Source organism: Marmota flaviventris, chromosome 2, assembly GCF_047511675.1.
Source record: "Marmota flaviventris isolate mMarFla1 chromosome 2, mMarFla1.hap1, whole genome shotgun sequence".
In the NCBI taxonomy this organism is placed as follows: domain Eukaryota; kingdom Metazoa; phylum Chordata; class Mammalia; order Rodentia; family Sciuridae; genus Marmota; species Marmota flaviventris.
The window spans coordinates 178,084,773-178,101,684 of NC_092499.1; the positions used below are offsets into that span (position 1 = coordinate 178,084,773).

General features: G+C 59.1%; 1 protein-coding gene across 1 annotated transcript; it reads left to right on the forward strand.

Annotated features, from left to right (window-relative positions):
- Positions 1-12,856, forward strand: Mylk2 (myosin light chain kinase 2). Its single transcript, XM_027945307.3, has 12 exons — positions 1-52; positions 539-959; positions 1,950-2,248; positions 3,663-3,768; positions 4,356-4,449; positions 6,229-6,338; positions 6,419-6,560; positions 9,935-10,005; positions 10,119-10,247; positions 10,769-10,921; positions 10,996-11,128; positions 12,011-12,856. The coding sequence occupies exons 1-12, from the start codon at positions 1-3 to the stop codon at positions 12,089-12,091; spliced, it is 1,791 nt and encodes a 596-aa protein (XP_027801108.2). The 3' UTR covers positions 12,092-12,856.
- Positions 12,857-16,912: the final 4,056 nt, after the last annotated feature.

Sequence of the window (16,912 nt, forward strand, 5' to 3'; positions counted from 1 at the left end):
ATGGCGACAGAAAACGGAGCAGTGGAGCTGGGAATCCAGAGCCCATCAACAGGTGCCAAGCTGGGGCCGAAGATGGAGGGAGGAGCTTGGGAAGGGGTGTCTGAATCCAGGGCTGGGCAGTTCCTCGGAGGGAGTTCTGTGCCGAAGTTTCTTTGCATGGTGCATGGGGATTCAGACATCAGGATGATCTCTGGGTAGGGTTGGGCTAGGTCCAGGGCCTGCAGGAAGCCCTTCCTGGAGAGACCAGGAGGGGTGAAGCCACCGTGGATGGCTCTTGGGGACCCACTTACACACCTTAGGCAAGGAGTGGAGGGAGGGACAGCAAGGCCCACCCAAAGGGACAGAAGCCTCCCACCGAGGCCTCCGTGGTCCTGGCACTCATTTCTAGGGCCCACCAAGTGGCCCCTAGGCCCAGTGGGGCCAGCATTTGCAAGCCATTTCCGAGTGGAGACCTGAGCCCAGAACTGGTCTCTGCCCAGCTGACTGGGGGGGAGGACCAGGAGGGCAGGTCCTGATGGGTGTCTCACCTCCTTTGCAGAAGAGGCACCCACAGGTGCTGCAGGTGAAGGACCTCCGGCTGCAGAGAAGGACCCTGGCCCCCCAGACCCCAAGAAAGATCCTGACCCATGCCCCCCAAAGGGAGATACCAAAGCCCCCACCCCAGAGAAAGGGGACGGCGCCCCCGCGCAACCCTCAGCCGGCAGCCAGGGCCCCGGGGGAGAGGGGGATGGGGGCGGGGGGCCCGCGGAGGGCAGTGCTGGGCAGCCGGCAGCCTTGCCCCAGCAGACGGCCACGGCCGAGGCCAGTGTCAAGAAGTCCAGTGAAGAGCAGGGACCCTCGGGCAGCCAGGGCCCCGAAGAGCCCAAGATGGGCAGGAAGGCAGCCGAGGGCCAGGCCACCGCCAGGAGGGGCTCCCCGGCCTTTCTGCACAGCCCCAGCTGCCCCGCGGCCATCTCCAGGTGAACACCCTCTGCCTGGGAGCGGGGAGGGGGCGGTGGCTCTGATCCCCGGGGTCATGCTCAGGTCCCCTAGCTGGCCACGGACATCATCATCTTCGGTTCCGGGAGGGGAGTTCTGATGTCCAGGTCCCTCTGTCCTGGGCATTGGTTAAACATCTTGTCCCTGCACAAACCAGACCTGGAATGTTAGGTGGGAGATATCCCCAAAGAGCACCTAGGCTGAATTTTTCTTTCCTTTTCTAGGCATCTGGGGTCAAGAGTCCCCCTTATTCCGTGGACTTAGGTCTGGCCAAGACCTTGGGGGAAGGATAACCCTTCTTATTCTAATTTTATTGGTATAATATGAAAAGATGACTAATAGATTGGTAGTCAATGCTAATACTTTGGTAACCATCATATAGCACAGGTCCCATGTTGCAATCAGTTGTGTACACCTGAAGTCATTCCTGATATGTTGCCATCCACAGGGATCACACCATAGCAATCTGATAATCATGTAATGTCAATTTCATGGTCACAGTTTTTAAGAATCACGAGCTACTTAACTGGGTGAGGTGGAACCCGTCTGTAATCCCAGCTACTTTGGGAGGCTGAGGGAGGAGGCTGGCAAGTTTAGGGCCAGCCTGGACAATTTATTGAGGCCCTGTTTCAAAAGAAAAAAGAAAAAGGATTCAGGATGTGGCTCAGCGGTAGAATGTTTGGTTGGCCTGCTCGGGGCTCTGGGTTCCAACCCTAGGACCCCCCTTCCCAGCTACGTAGCTCCTTAGCTGTATCTACATGATATCAGCAACCCATTAATAGTTAATAATGACCTATTAGTGGGTTGATGGTCAAGGTGATGACCATTCCTTGATTTTGCACAAAGTGAATTTGGATGTATTTGGGGGCAGGGGCGGGCGCTGCAGGTGAGGTAGGTTCTGGAAGCGTGGAGCCCTGCCTAGGCTCAGGGTGGCGGCTGCCGGGAGCTTCAACTCTGTTCTTACTTTCTAGCTCTGAGAAGCCACTCGTGGAGAAGCCCCCTAGCGAGGTGTCAGAGCTCATCTTTGAAGGGGTGCCGGTGACCCCTGACCCCACAGATCCTGGGCCAGCCAAGGCAGAAGGAGGGAAGAACATCCAGGCAGGGAGCCAGAAGGAAGCCGGAGACAAAGCCCCAGGCCAGGCTGGCCAGGCTAAGGTGCAAGGGGACACCTCGAGGGGGATCGAGTTCCAGGCTGTTCCCTCAGAGAGATCGGAGGTGGGGCAGGCCCTCTGTCTGACAGCCAGGGAAGAGGACTGCTTCCAGATTTTGGGTAGGCCAGGGGCAGGCGGACTGGGGTTGCCCTAGAGGTGGGGGGAGGGAAGGGACCCATCAGTCCCAAGAGTCCCCATTCAGGGGACTGAAGGGCCCTGAGCCATGCCCCACCCAGGCCCACCAGACTGAATGTTCGTAGCCCCAGGAAGTATTTCCTTTGGATAGAAATGGAAGAGAGGAAGCCAAGCGCCCCACAGCATAAGCGAAGGCAGCCTGATTCCCAATTTAGGTTTTATTCTACTTTGACTAAAATGAAGTAAAAGAAGAAAGAAAGAAAAAAAAAAAAAAGTCAGGCAGGTTATTAGAGCAAGAACCTGCAGTGCAGTGTGGCTTGAGGGTCAATCTGTACAAGGGCTCAAATGCCCGGCTTTGGTCAACTACAGGTTGGGGGGAAGGGCTTCTGGGAGCCATAGAGGGTTCATGAGCTGAGGAGCACCGGTGTCTGTGTGTGGGACCAGGGACCACGGAACTGTGCATGAGATGGGGCAGGACTGCGGACAAGGAGCCAGGGGCGATTGTGAGTGGGCAGCAGAGAGCCCTGAGTATGAGTGGACCTGGGGAGGGGGCGAAGAGGGAAGGGGCCCCGACAGGGACGCTACAGGGCTGGGGTGGGTGAGATGGGGTCAGGAGAGCCCAGTGTCCGGACGCCACCCGCACCCCCTCCCGGCCGAGGTGCCCCGGGAGACCCGCCAGCCTGCCTGGTGAGCGGCACAGTGCCACCCAGACTGGGTGGGAGGACCTGGCGGCTGGGCGGCGGCCAGCAGCCCTGCCTCCTGCCCCCAGCGGTGGCACAGACCTCCGTCCCCCCCGCCCCGCCCTGAGATCACATCCTCGGCGAGACGGGACCTGAACCTCCTCCAAGGGCCGTCTGATTTATCACCGGCCGGCTTCCCTGCCGCCTCCTGCTATTTATAAAGAGGTTTCCATTCCCGATGACTCAGCCCGCAGGCCCGCGGGGCCCGCAGTTCCCCGTGGGGACGCTAGGTGGCGCCATCCCCCCACCGAACTGCTCCGCCTCGGTCCGGGTGGCGAGATCAGCCGCGAGGGAGGGCAGGTCCCAGCCCCAACCAGCAGCCCCACTGTCTGGGATTCCACTTGGCGGCTGCTGTACTGGTTGTTTTAATAGAAACAAAGACACTTCGGGATGGAGTACCCGACCTTACAAAGTAGGAGGGTCCCAGAAGTCCTATCAGCTCTCCCATGGTCCTGCCCAGGCACACTGGATTCTTCCAAGATGATTTTAGGTGTCATGGAACTGGAGATTGGAAACTGGGCCCCTAGCACCTCTCCTGGTGTCCCAGTGATCATTCAGTGAACTTACCTTCCCTGGAAGGGACCCAGGCAGGCGGACAAGGGGTGACAGTGTTCATCCTCAGCAGTCCTGACACTGACCTTCTGCTCTGCTTCCCCAGATGATTGCCCACCACCCCCCGCCCCCTTCCCACACCGCGTTGTGGAGCTGAGGACCGGAAATGTCAGCAGTGAATTCAGCATGAACTCCAAGGAGGCGCTGGGAGGGTGAGAGCTGAGACCCCAAACTGGGACCCAGAGGTGGGTGGGCACCCAGACCCCGGTCCAGACACAGCTCACTAGGGGACGGGTCACGTGGAGACGGTCACTTCTATGTGCCCACACGTGCACAGGCTGTCTCATACAGATGACACTGTCCCTCTCATGGACACACCATTGGTCATTCAGTGTTCCCAGAGGAAATACACAGGATTTTCCTGTCTGTCTCTAGGACCACAGTGACCCTGCAGTTCCTGCTTGGTAACAATCCTGGCTCAGTCTGGTACCACTAAAGAGCCAGCTCCCTCCCTGAGGCCTGAAGTTGCCTCCCCAGGGCCCAGGGTGCCCCTCCGAAGCCTGGAAGGGTTCATTCCAGGGCCATCCTGCCCAGGAGCTGCCCTTCCTAAGCACAGCCTGCCTTCAGCTGGTACCCGGCTCCCGGAGGGCAGCAGGGCTGGCTTGGGCCAAGGCTCCTACCTCCCAGACGAGGATCCAGAGTCACCATCGGGTCTGGGGCCAAGACAGGAGCAGTGCACAGGGCCCTGCTGACCCCCTGCCCTTCAGAGCCCCTCACTCCCGGCTTCTCGTCTTTCCAGAGGCAAGTTTGGCGCCGTGTGTACCTGCACAGAGAAAGCCACAGGCCTCAAGCTGGCAGCCAAAGTCATCAAGAAACAGACCCCCAAAGACAAGGTAGCGGGGGCGGGGGCTGGCTGGCAGGGCGGGCAGTGCCTGAGTGGGCACCTCTCACCGCCTTCTGCCTGGTGGGAAAATCGTTGCACTGAAGTTGCCGCACAGACAGAGGGACAGACAGCTCTGCTGCAGGAGCCCGGGGCCCTCACCACTCACCAGACTTTTCAGTTAGTGAACTTCTCTGGGGACTCCCCCCTTCCAGGCTTGGCTCTTCATGACCCCGGGTTCAGTTCAACCCTGCTGGTGAGGCTGGGCTCTGGGCCAGGACCTGTGCTGGGCACTAGAGTCTCAAAGTGTGTGGCTACGGTCCCTGTCCCCACCAAGGTGGAAGGGCCCAGTGTAGAGCGTCTCTAGTCCCCAGCCTGGGCCCAGCGCAGAGGCCATGAGTAATGTTTGTCCCAGGAATGGGCGGGCAGCTGGGCACAGGTGGTGAGCAGGGGCTGGTGTGGGGGTGAGGATGGCCTCCTGCCCAGGTGTTCACAGCCGCAACTCGGGAGAGTCAGGGGCTCAGGAGTGGGATCAGGGAGGCCCTGACTCAGCCATGGGGTCAGGGAGGCTTCCTGGACCAGCTTCTCCTGAGCAAGGGCTTTTCAGAGTGAGATGTTCTGGAGGAGAGAGCAGGAGGGAGTTTCAGGCAGAAGGCATTATGGGGTGTAGCTCCGCGGTAGAGCGCCTGCCTATACCAAGCCCTGGGTTCCATCCTCAGCACAGGGGAGGAGGAAGAGGAAGAAAAGGAGGAGGAAGAGGAGAGAGACCATGAGAGGAAAGTAAAGACCAAGAACCAGAAATAGCGGGGGTGCTAAGAAGTGAGGTTATGATGTTTTCCGCAGAGGCAACCGAGTGTGGCATATGCAAAGGCCCAGAGCACAGCAGGTGCACATGGAGCAGCTTAGAGCACAGCAGCCCTTCATGGCTCTAAGCATGGTAGCAAGGAATGCATTATTTTTTTCTTGTTTTGTTTTTGGTACTAGGGATCGAACCCTAGCCCTTTTTATGTATTTTATTTAGAGACAGGATCTCACTGAGTTACGTAGGGCCTCACTAAGTTGCTGAGGCTGGCTTTGAACTCACAATCCTCCTGCCTCAGCCTCCCGAGCTGCTGGGATCACAGGTGTGCGCCACTGCGCCCGGCTGATGGGTGGCATTTGAGGTTTCCCGCGGTGTGAATATCCCTACCCAGAGCCAATACCAACCTACCAATGTGGTAACAGGCTGGCACACTTCTTGAAAGTGATAGATACTGGTGACTTAGACTAAGAAGGCGGTGCGGGGAGGTGAGAAATGACCGGCACATCATCTAGTTTGAAAGTGGCCTGTACTGAAGGACTTACCAGTGGCTCCCATGTGGGGCATGAGGAAGCGAGGGACAGGCGAAGCTGAGGTGGCTCCTAACGTTTTGCCCCTGTGCTGCGAGCAAGCCGGGGCCCATCAGCTGTGGAGAAGGTGCTATCCATGGCTTCCTCTGGGGAATGATGGGTTTGTGCTCCTTCTCAGTACTCCCAGGGAAGGGCAGGCAGGCCGCTGATGTGTTGGGGTGTGGAGCTGGAGGACGGGGTCAGAGGCCGAGATGTGTGTTTGGGAACAGACCCCTGCAGGCAGTAGACAGTTGGGACGTCGATGTGGACTTCCAAGGAGAGATCTCAGCAAGTGGGGAGACAGAGGCACAGAGGCCAGCAGGGAAGGAGGCTGGGCAGGGGTCCAGGCAGGGACCCGCAGGTCTGGCCAAGGGTGAGGTCTGGGGGCTGGAGGCAGGGAGTGATTTGCTTGACCGGTCCCCAGGAAATGGTGATGCTGGAGATCGAGGTCATGAACCAGCTCAACCACCGCAATCTGATCCAGCTCTATGCGGCCATCGAGACCTCGCACGAGATCGTCCTGTTCATGGAGTAGTGAGTACCAGCTGGGGGGTGGGTCGGGGGGTGGGTGCTGGCCCCCCAGGGTGAGCCTGTACTGCGGTCTGTGCACGCAGCATCGAGGGTGGCGAGCTCTTCGAGAGGATCGTGGATGAAGACTACCACCTGACCGAGGTGGATACCATGGTGTTCGTCAGGCAGATCTGTGACGGGATCCTCTTCATGCACAAGATGAGGGTCCTGCACCTGGACCTCAAGGTACTGGGCGGGGGCTCCCAAAAGGGATGGGGCACTAACCACTAACACCCAATGTCCGCGTTGTCACCAGTGGTCTTCCACCCCCACTTCCATCCATCGTTCCAGTAACAGATTCAAAGGGCATTGGATACTTACTAAGTACCAGGAGCTGGGGGTCCTGTGATTCCAGTTTTCATGGAACTTCTGGTCCGGTGCTAAGTATTTGCTAAAGAATATTTTTTATTGTTTTGGTACTGGGGATTGAACCCTGGGGTGCTTTACCACTGAGCCACATCCCCAGCCCTTTTTATATTTTATTTACAGACAGGGTCTCACTGAGTTGCTTAGGACCTTGCTAAATTGCTGAGGCTGCCTCTGATCTTGTGATCCTCCTGCCTCAGCCTCCCGAGCTGCTGGGATTACTGGTGTGCACCACCCGGGCCTGGATGCTAAAGGATCCTCTACAGTCCCGTGAGCTCCAGGCTCGGCGTGTCTCACATTCAGGTGGCTAAGCAGCTGCCTCCATGTTGACCTGTGATAGGTACTATGAGCGCTTGTTCATTTATTCAAAAGAACGAATATGTGTCTCTGGCCTGCTGTCTGCCAGCCAGCGTTCCATGGTGGAGATCTGAGGCTGAGCCAAATAAAGACTGACCCCTGCCCTCTTGGAGCTAACCAATGAGAGTATTGTCCAGGCACCAATGCAGGAGACGTGGGTGTCACCATCAGTTTAATGGAAAATATTTATGTTCCTTTCTGACCTGGCACGGCACCAGGCATGCAGTAGGTCGGGAGGTTACCTGGAATCATGCGCCACATCAACTCCTGTTGGCTGGTAGTGGCTGCCCGGAGCTTGGTGACACCTGCTCGGGTGTGGAGTAGGGAGGGGCAGCACCAGTACCAGGTACCCTTACAGCAGGTGCTAACGTTGTGGGGTAAGTGGCGAGGCTAGCAGAGATGAAATGTTAATTCTGAGTGCGTCAGTGCCACCAGCCGGGTGGATTTCATTCATTCACTTGATAAACACGTGCCGAGTATCTGCGATGGGAAGGGACTGCCCAGTAGCAGGTTAGACTACCCCTAACACAGGTCTTCCCGTAAGGACCACAAAGGACAGAATACCTGTCCCAGGGAACCTACAGATTAGTGGGGGAAACGGACATTCATAACATGACTAATAATAATGACAATAATTAGCATTATAAACCATTCAGAATGTGCGGAGGCCTGGGGGGTGTATTTCAATGGTAGAACATTTGCCTGAAATGTGCGAGGCCCTGGGTTCAATCTCTAGCACTGCAAAAAAAAAAAAAAAAAAGAATACACTTAGAAATGGTTACTATGGCGGGTGCAGTGTCACATGCCTGTAATCCCCGTGGCTCGGGAGGCTGAGATAGGAGGATCGCAAGTTCAAAGCCAGCCTCAGCAACTTGGCAAGGCCCTAAGCAACTCAATGAGATGGGGCCTAAATGAAATAGAGAAAGGGGCTGGGATGTGGCCCAGTGGTTAAGGGTCCCTGAGTTCAACCCCCCAAAAAGAAGAAATGGTTAATACATATATACATCTATACCCATAAAAATATTATTAAAAGTGTTACAGGAAAGTGCACAACAATAACGAGGAAGCGTGGCGCTCTGCCTCTTGCCCGTGAGGGCAGAGACAGGCAAGAGCCAGAGACTGGGAGGTCGGGAGCGGGTGGCAGGAGGCGGCTCTGACACCACTGGGGTCGCCTCATGACAGGCTCGATCCGCGTGGTCATGGGATCCTTCCAACTGCCTCTTGGGCCTCGCGTAGTGAAAGTGCCCTGTCACCATCCTGTGATGATGAGGGAGGAGGGTAAAGAGATGGCTCCATGGGGCCAGGGCGGGTGTGGGGTGCTCAGGAGACTGTGGGGAGACCCTCAGAGAGGGATGGGGCCTGGGCCAAGCTGATTTGCTGATGGTTTGAGTGGGGGCAGGGGCAGGAAAGAATCAAGGTGACTCCAGAGTTACTGGGGGCAACTGGTCCCTGCGTGGGGACATTGGAGGTCTGCCATTCCCCTCTGAAAGCCAATTCCTTTGGGGACTAGAACAGGATCCCCAATCAAATGCACTGCCTCCGGGGAAGGTCGACCCGCAGTGTGGTTTTCAGGATAACAATAAGATTTTCATCTAAAAGGGTTTTGCCAGGATCAAGAGAGTGGGGTGCTCCCCAGCCCAAGGCTGTTCTCCAGGACTCGTGGCTGCAGGGCTTCTGGGGACCTCTTGGGTGTGGCCTGAGTATCTCCAAAAGGAGGTCTGAGTCTGCTTCTTCCCTCAAGTGCCTGCTGCCTGGGGCCTTTCTTTTCCTTGTCCTGGTGGGACCCGGCCCAACCGTGGAGGTCACTTGTGTCTGGCGGAGTGAGCCATGGATTCTGCAAAGGCCTCAGGAAGCGTTTGGTTAAAGGCCTCGAATCAGACACCCAGAGAGACCAAGTGACAGGTCGTGGCGAAGACCCAGGGGGCTCAAGGACTTTGGTCCTGTCTCCCTCTACTGCAGGAGGCCCCTGTGGCTGGGCTTCCATCTCCAGGAGGTGCTGGGTTTATGTGGAACCTGCCTTAAGCCACGGGGACCCTCCTGTGTCTGCCCTGGACTGGGCTTAGTCCTGGGTGGTGTTCTAGGAAGAGGAAACAGGCTGGGGAGCGTCCTCCTCACACTCACCGGAGCTGGACAAGCAGGTTTCCTCTGAGCCTTGTTGAGCACCTACTGAATGCTTTGGCTAGTCACTGATGGACTAAGGAGACTGGGAGAAGATGGTCCCTGCCCTGCACCAACCCACAAGCACTTCATGCACCCCAGGCCTACCCTGTAGAGTGTAACGTGGGACCTTGTTGGCTGGCGGGGACCTCGGGAGGCCAGTGCTGAAGTCTGACAATCCAGGCTCAGATCTTGGTTCTGTCACTTATTTCTGGGCCACCATGGCACTTCTGAGTCTGAGCCTCAGTTTTCTGGGCCATAAAGTGGGGTGAATGGCGGCTGCGTCCTGGGGTAACAGCCCTGGGAGCCCTGGGCTGGTGTGTTCTGGTCTGGGACTCTGGCGCTCCACAGCCTGGAGGTGGCCCTGCCCTGGCCACCCACCCGGGCATAACTCTCTCCTCTGCAGACCTCAGTCCCCCTCAGAATCGCTAGGACGTTGTTCTTTGTGGCTTAGAGGGAGGGGAGTCAACCCAAACCCACCGAGTGTTCTCCAGCCTTGAGCCTTCCTACGAGCCCCCTGGGGCTCTCAGCCTCCTCTCTGTGCAGGGACAGTCAGAGTGGACGGCCTCTGATGGCTGCCCACACTGGCAACTTGGGCCTCGCGTCGGGGAGCCTGGTCTTGGGTGGAGAGGGACAGAGAGCAGGATCAGAGGCCAATCCAGGTCACCCCGTCTCCGCAGCCAGAGAACATCCTGTGTGTCAACACCACGGGCCACCTGGTGAAGATCATCGACTTTGGCCTGGCACGGAGGTACCACCTGGGTGCGGGGGACAGCAGGGCCGGCCTCTGAGTGGGCAGGGCCAGGGCAGGGGAGAGAGTGCCCGGAGCAGGCTGGGGCTCTGAGTTCGTGATCGCACCCCCAGGTACAACCCCAACGAGAAGCTGAAGGTGAATTTTGGGACCCCGGAGTTCCTGTCACCTGAGGTGGTGAATTATGACCAGATCTCCGACAGGACAGACATGTGGAGCCTGGGGGTCATCACCTACATGCTGTGAGCCCCGGGGGAGGGCGGCGACTGTGGGGCAGGTTGGGGTACACGGGAGGGGCAGCAGAGGCCAAGGTGGGCCCCGGGGTCTTGGTGAGATGGGCCCACCCACTGGGAGAACCAGGAAAGGGGCTTTTGTACCCATTTCGTAGATGGAAAAGCCCAGGCCCCCAGAGGCGTAGCATCTCAGCCCAGGGTCCTGGACGGCAGGCTGCAGGCGACCCGGGCGGGGCAGAGGGGCAGTGGATACTTTTTGTGCGCTCATCACCGGGCCTTGCACTCGTCCTTCCTCATCTTCCCTGGGGAGCTGGGATGATCATGCCCATTTTTCAGATGAGAAGAGTGAGGCTCAGAGAGGGGAAGTGACTTACCCAAAGTCACCCAGCCAGATCCAAACCCAGGTCTGTCCCACTCGGGAAGCCGGGGGTCTTTGCAGCACATGGTGTGCCTCCGAGGCTCTGCCCACCCCCCGCCCACTCTGCAGGTCCAGTCTCACCTCCCGGTCCCCTGCCACCTCTTTCCTCCAGGCTGAGCGGCCTCTCCCCATTCCTGGGAGATGATGACACAGAGACCCTAAATAACGTCCTGTCTGCCAACTGGTACTTTGACGAGGAGACCTTCGAGGCCGTATCGGATGAGGCCAAAGACTTTGTCTCCAACCTCATCGTCAAGGATCAGGGGTGAGCCTCCGTGTGATTGTGCGGGGGAGGGTGGGGACCGTGCCACCATCACCCTGCTGACGCCCCTCCCACAGGGCCCGCATGAGCGCTGCCCAGTGCCTCGCCCACCCTTGGCTCAACAACCTGGCCGAGAAAGCCAAGCGCTGTAACCGCCGCCTCAAGTCCCAGATCCTGCTTAAGAAATACCTCATGAAGAGGCGCTGGAAGGTACCGCCCGCCGGGCGCCGGAGGTGGGCGGGAGGAGGCCCCGTGCCAGATCCCGGCCCCTCCAGCCCTGCCTCGGCACATTTCCTCCACCAGGGCCTGGAAAACAGGGCTGGCCTCCCTCTCTGCGTCCTGGGCTGGCTCCTGCCCCCGAGTGGGGCCCTCTGCCCACCCCTCCATCTGGGGAGGGGCTCATCAGGGGCCGGGGCTCAGGAAAGTGGTCTCTGACCCCGTCACTGTGTGGGGTCATATTCCAAATATTTATCAAACAGCCACTACTTCTAGGCATCAGTGGACACAAGAGACCATGATCCCAATCCTTGTGGACTTACCTTGGGTGGAAAATGGAGAGTTGTTGGAATGGATTAAGGCTGGATGGGTTCTAGGAAAAAATGAGGGTAATCTGCAGTGCCAGGAGAGAGGCTGCACTTATAAATAAGCTGTCAGGGAGGGATCGCTGAGGAGCCCTCTAGGAGATACAGAGTGAGCTGTGCCAGAACTGAGGGAAGAGTATTCCAGGCAGAGGGAACAGCCAGTGCAAAGGCTCTGTGGCAGAGCCAGCTGGTGAGTTCAAGGAACAGGTAGGAGGCCAGTATAGCTGAAAGTAGAGTGAGTGAGGGGGTAGGAATGAGGTCAGAGAGAAACAAAGGGACAGGGACAAAGGGACTTATCTGCCACCACAAGAGGTTTTTTACTTAGAGCCACTAGAGTGGTCTGGGCTCTGGCCTGGTTGACTTAATCTGATGAATGAATGGAGGAAGCAATCCTGTGGCTGGTTTGGGCAGTCCCCACCCCATCCTCTGGCCCTCCTGGAGTGAAGGGGACCCTGAGAGGACGCTCAGCTTCCTCACGGCATCTCCCTGACCCCTGTCTCTCCTACCCTAGAAAAATTTCATCGCTGTCAGCGCTGCCAACCGCTTCAAGAAGATCAGCAGCTCAGGGTCCCTGATGGCTCTAGGGGTCTGAGCCCCCGGAGCAGCTGAGGCCCGGACGCAGCCGCACAGTGGCCAGGGCTGAGGCCACACAGTCCAGAAGGCCCGAGAAGGCAGGCCAGACCCCTGGGCGGGCTGGTCAGGACAAGGCTGCGCCGGGCAGGGAGGCTCGGGGCTCCCCACGCCCCTGCGCGCAGTGACGCTTCCCCGACCTGAGCCGCTCGGAGTGTGGCCAGATCCATCCAGCTAACGCCCCCCAGACCGGCTCTGGCCGACCGCCGCACCCCAGACCCCACCAAGGGCCACTGCGGCCGCTCCCCTTCCCCACTGGCTCCCTTTGAACTGCTGCCCTGGTGGTCCCTGCTCTGCCCACTGGGGGCATCCCCGGCCTGGGCTTGCTCCTAGCTGGGGTGGGACGGCTGGGGGGCTCCTGCAGTCATGGACGGAGGCCCCTGGAGCGGGCAGGAAGGCAGCCCCCAGTTCCTCAGGCCCAGCTGCCCCGGAAGAAGCAGGCTTTGGAAGGAGGACCTCATGCCCCCCGCCCACTCCCAGCAGATAAGGCCTTGCACATACCATCTGGCCACCCCGCCGCCTTCTTGGTGACCACCAACACACAGGAACTGTGTGAGAGGGGGACGCCCCTCCCAGGCCTGGCAGGGGGCTGGGTGAGGCTGGGGGACACAGGAGACCACCCCTGAGCTTGCCTGAGGGTCAAGCCCGCCCCAACCAGCCACTCTGGACCCATCCCAGGGGGCACCCACGGCCTCAGATGCAGGGGTCAGCAGGTCCCGGAGGAGTGCGAAGGCCATTGGGCAGCCCCCAACCTGCTCTCAGCTTGTGCCTTGTAAATAAATGTACAGGTTGGACGCGGACGTGGCCTCCTTCCCTCTGCGCGGCTGCGGGTGGGCGCTCTCCAACGTCCATCTGAGCGCTGGGCACCCCCACAGGCTTAGGAGCCAGAGCGCCCAGCGCGCCATCTGGGCCAGAGGCGTTCCTGCTTTGCACCCAGGTTTCTCACCTGTGGCAGGGAGGTCGCAGCAGAGGAGGGCACAGCAGAGGAGGGCACAGCAGCAGCCCACAGTGACTGGGTGGCAGTGATTGCTAGGCTTTGGTTAAGTGCTTGCATATGTTATCTCGTTAGTCCTCATATCGAGACTATATCATTTCTGCCTCCGTCAGGTTGGGGCACCAGGAGCGTGGCACAGGGGGGTCATCGTCTTTTTTTTTTTGGTACTAAGGATTGAACCCAGGGGCACTCAACCACTGAGCCAGTCCCCAGCCCCTATTTTGTACTTTATTTAGAGACAGGGTCTCCCTGAGTTGCTTAGGGCCTCACTCAGTTGCTGAGGCTGACTTTGAACCTCCGATCCTCCTGCCTCAGCCTCCTGAGCTACTGGGATGACAGGTGTGGGCCACTGCCTGGCTCAGGGAGCTGTTCTTACCTGCTGTCAGATGAGGAGATGGTTCAGAAAGGGGAAGATGCTGGAAGGCGGGTCAGGGGCTGGGGCTTGAAATGGACTCTTCTGTCTCCAGAGCGAGGCTCTGCCCAGGAGCTCACCCTGCTGCCTGCAGAATCAAGGCGCGGGCGGACGTGGTGGCCTGTGGTGCCTGCGATGGTGAGGGCATCCAGGGGACCCAGGGCAGAGTCCTGCCCTCTGTCCCCCCCACTTGCCAGGCAGCGGAGCAGGGCAGGGGGCTGCCTCCACTGGCAGGGACAGCTGGAGGTCGGAGCCTGGTAGGGCAGTCCTCCCCGCTGGGTCAGAGTGGTGCAGCCTGCAGGGGCTCAGAGGTCCCCCGGGGTGGCAGAGGTGCCCTGAGCCCCATTCCAACCATTTGGGCCTCTCTCGGGGCCAGCGGGTGAGTGTTCTGCTGCTTCCCAGCTGGGGGGGGGGAGCCCCAGGGAGGGTCTGCCTCTGGCCCAGGGTCACACACTTGTGGTGGAGCCAGGATTTGAACCCCGACTGAGGTGGGCCCTGCTCCTCACCCTGCTCTGCCTGCCTCGAGCAACCTTGGACCTGACCCCGGGTGAGCCCTAGCAGTTGGTTCCATCCCTCTCCAAACACTGCCCTGGAGGCTGAAGCCAGGGCCCTGACCGCTCCGCCCTGCTCCAGCAGGTGGGTGCAGAGTCCCGCTGTGCAGGTGCCCCGCGGGGTGGGCCTGGGGGACTTTGGGACCTGTGCGCGACTCCTGAGGCTGGGAACCTGGGCCAGGAGCCTGGCGTGGGCTCTGTGGGGAGGCCTGCTGGTGGGCGGGGCCCCAGGGCCCCGGAGCCCGCCGTCCCCTGCCACCTGCCAGCTGGGCCAGGCCTGCGGTTTCCTCTGAGTGGTTCTTTTGGCCTCACTGGCCCCCACCCAGGCTGAGCCTCGGCCACACAACACGATGATGAGGGATGAGTCACCTCGAGGGGGAGGGGAGGAGGCCGTGTCCAGCCAAAGCAGAAACTCAAGGCTCGGATCCAGCTAGGGAAACCAAGGCCCAAAGGGGGAAGATCCCTCATCCACTATTTCGATGCTGGGACCAGAACCCAGGCCTCCAGACTCCCAGCCACACCTCAGTTTCTTCCTCTGTAATGTGACCATGGGAGCCTCAGGCTCTCCTCTGCCACCCCTAGGGCCATTAGGACAGTGGAGGGATGGGCTGGGGTGGGCTTTAGCATATTTCGCAGGTAAGGAAACAGGCTTCAGAGAGGGAAAGTGACCTTCCCAAGGCCACACAGCAAATGAACAAGTCCTGGGCAAGAAGCCAACACAGGACGATGGCACAGGGCTGATGGCCCCCATCTCCATCTCCTCCCAGGAATGCATCTTAGAAAGCTCTTTGGGTTATTTGGGGGCCTCCTTTGAGCCTCCCCTGCTCCTTGGAGGCAGAGAATGTGGGTGGGAAAAGAAGATTTCAGAGAGGTTTTGTTCTCTCTGGGGCTGCAGAGCACAGTCAGGTGTGAGCTGGGGCCACCTCTTGGGCGGCCTGGGCCCCTGCCCTCTCATGGGCTCTCATCCCTGGTGATCACGGGGACAAAAGGCTTTCCACTCGGGGAGCTGCCCTGATGGAGGGAGGGGGTCTCTGGTTTGGGCCAAGCTGGAACCTGAGCAAAGGTCGGGCCGAGGCTCTGTCCCTTGCGGTTCCCAAGGTGCCAGCCTGTGGACTGCCCTCTTCCTTGCATGATTCGCTTGGCCCACATGCCAGGACAGGGCGCCTCCCGCAGTGTCCATCCCTGTGGCCCCTCAAGGTGGGCTGTGCTGCTGGGGCACTTCCCCCGCCCCGCCCGCGGGCTGAGAAGGGTTAACCCCCTCAGTGGGGCTGCCCTTCCCAGATGGCCCCAGCCCAGAAAGCTTTCCTCCAAGACCATTTCCTGCCTCTGGGCCTTGGCCAGGCCCACAGTGACCACCCCCATGGGCCTGGAAGCCACTGAGGCCACATCTGGTTTGGATTACACCCGGACTGGTGACGTTGCCTTTTCCTGTCTGGGTCTAGTGGCCTTGAATTCCACCAGCCACCCTGGACCCAACCAGGCAGTGGTGGGAAAAGACTTGGCCAGTGACGGGGCCGCCCTGGGTGTGTGAGGCGGCCAGGGCCGTCCTGAGGGAGGTGCCCACCTGGCCCACGATCCCACCTGGCAGCCGTCTCCCCCCTGTTTTCCTTCCCCCCTTCTTCCCTTCACTCTAAAGGGTGGTGTTTATGGAGCACCAGGCGCTGTAGGGCTTTTGTATAAGGTGAAGCAGGAAGTAGGTCTGGAGAAGTTGGGAAGAAGTTTGGAGGGCAGGCTGACTCGGGGTAGTAGGGAGCCATGAAGGGTTGTGAGCAGAGGAGGGACATGATCACATTCATGCACTAAAAAGGACTCCTGCATCTGGGCGGGTCAGTGAATGGAGACTGGAGAAGGGAGAGCAGGGGAGGCCAGGCAGTGTCTTCTCAGGAGGCCACTGAGTTCGAGAGCTGGGAAGTATTGAGCTCAGACATCTCTAAGCAGACGGGCTGGGAACAAGTGACCAATTCCAGGTCAAACAGAAAGGATTCAAATCGATTATGGGTCCTCTCTGAGCCCCAGTTCCTGTCTGGAAAGGTGGATGATAATAGACCCTGCCTCCCAGGGTCAATGCCAAAGTTGCATGAGGTGTGGGGGTGGAGCCTGGTGCAGGCTCCTGAGCCCTTTGTCACACAGCTGTTCCCTGAGCTCGTGCTGGGTCCAGACACTGTTCTAGGTGCTGGGGACAAACAGAGAGAAGATAAGAGGCCTGGGTGGAGCTTCTTCCAGAGCGGGCAGCTGACCAGCAGCAATGGAGGTAGAACGTGCTCTTGGGGGAGAAGCGAGGATGGCGGTCGTTTGAGCAGAGACTGAAGGACAATGTGAAGGAGAGGACCTTGTGGTCCTGGTGGGAGACGGGTCTAGGCAGAAGGAGGAGCCAGGCCAAGGCTTGGAGGGCGAGGGAGGAGGGAGTCGCAGCCAGATCTCAAGGCCTTTCCCCACAGGGGCTATTGCTCTGAGTGAGGGGGCCCTGGGGGGTCCTTGAGATATAATCCCTGGTGCCTGGACTAGGTGACCAGGACTCAAGGATAAAGGAACAAGGCAGGCCCCACCTGGTGGGCTGAGTCTTGCATCCTCAGGTGGAGGCCGGAACATGAATATGCGCACAGGGAAGCCACCAGATGGCAAGGACAGGGGCAGAGAGGGGGAGTAGCCCAGGGTGTGCAGCCTCCTTGGAGGAGCTGATGTTTGACTTGGGCTCTAGATTTTAAGAAGTCGCCAGCAGGAGGCTGAGGCAGGAGGATCACAAATTCAAGGCCAGCCAGGGCAACTTAGCGGGACCCTGTCTTACAAACACACAAACAGAAAGGGCTGGGGGTGTAGCTCAGTGGT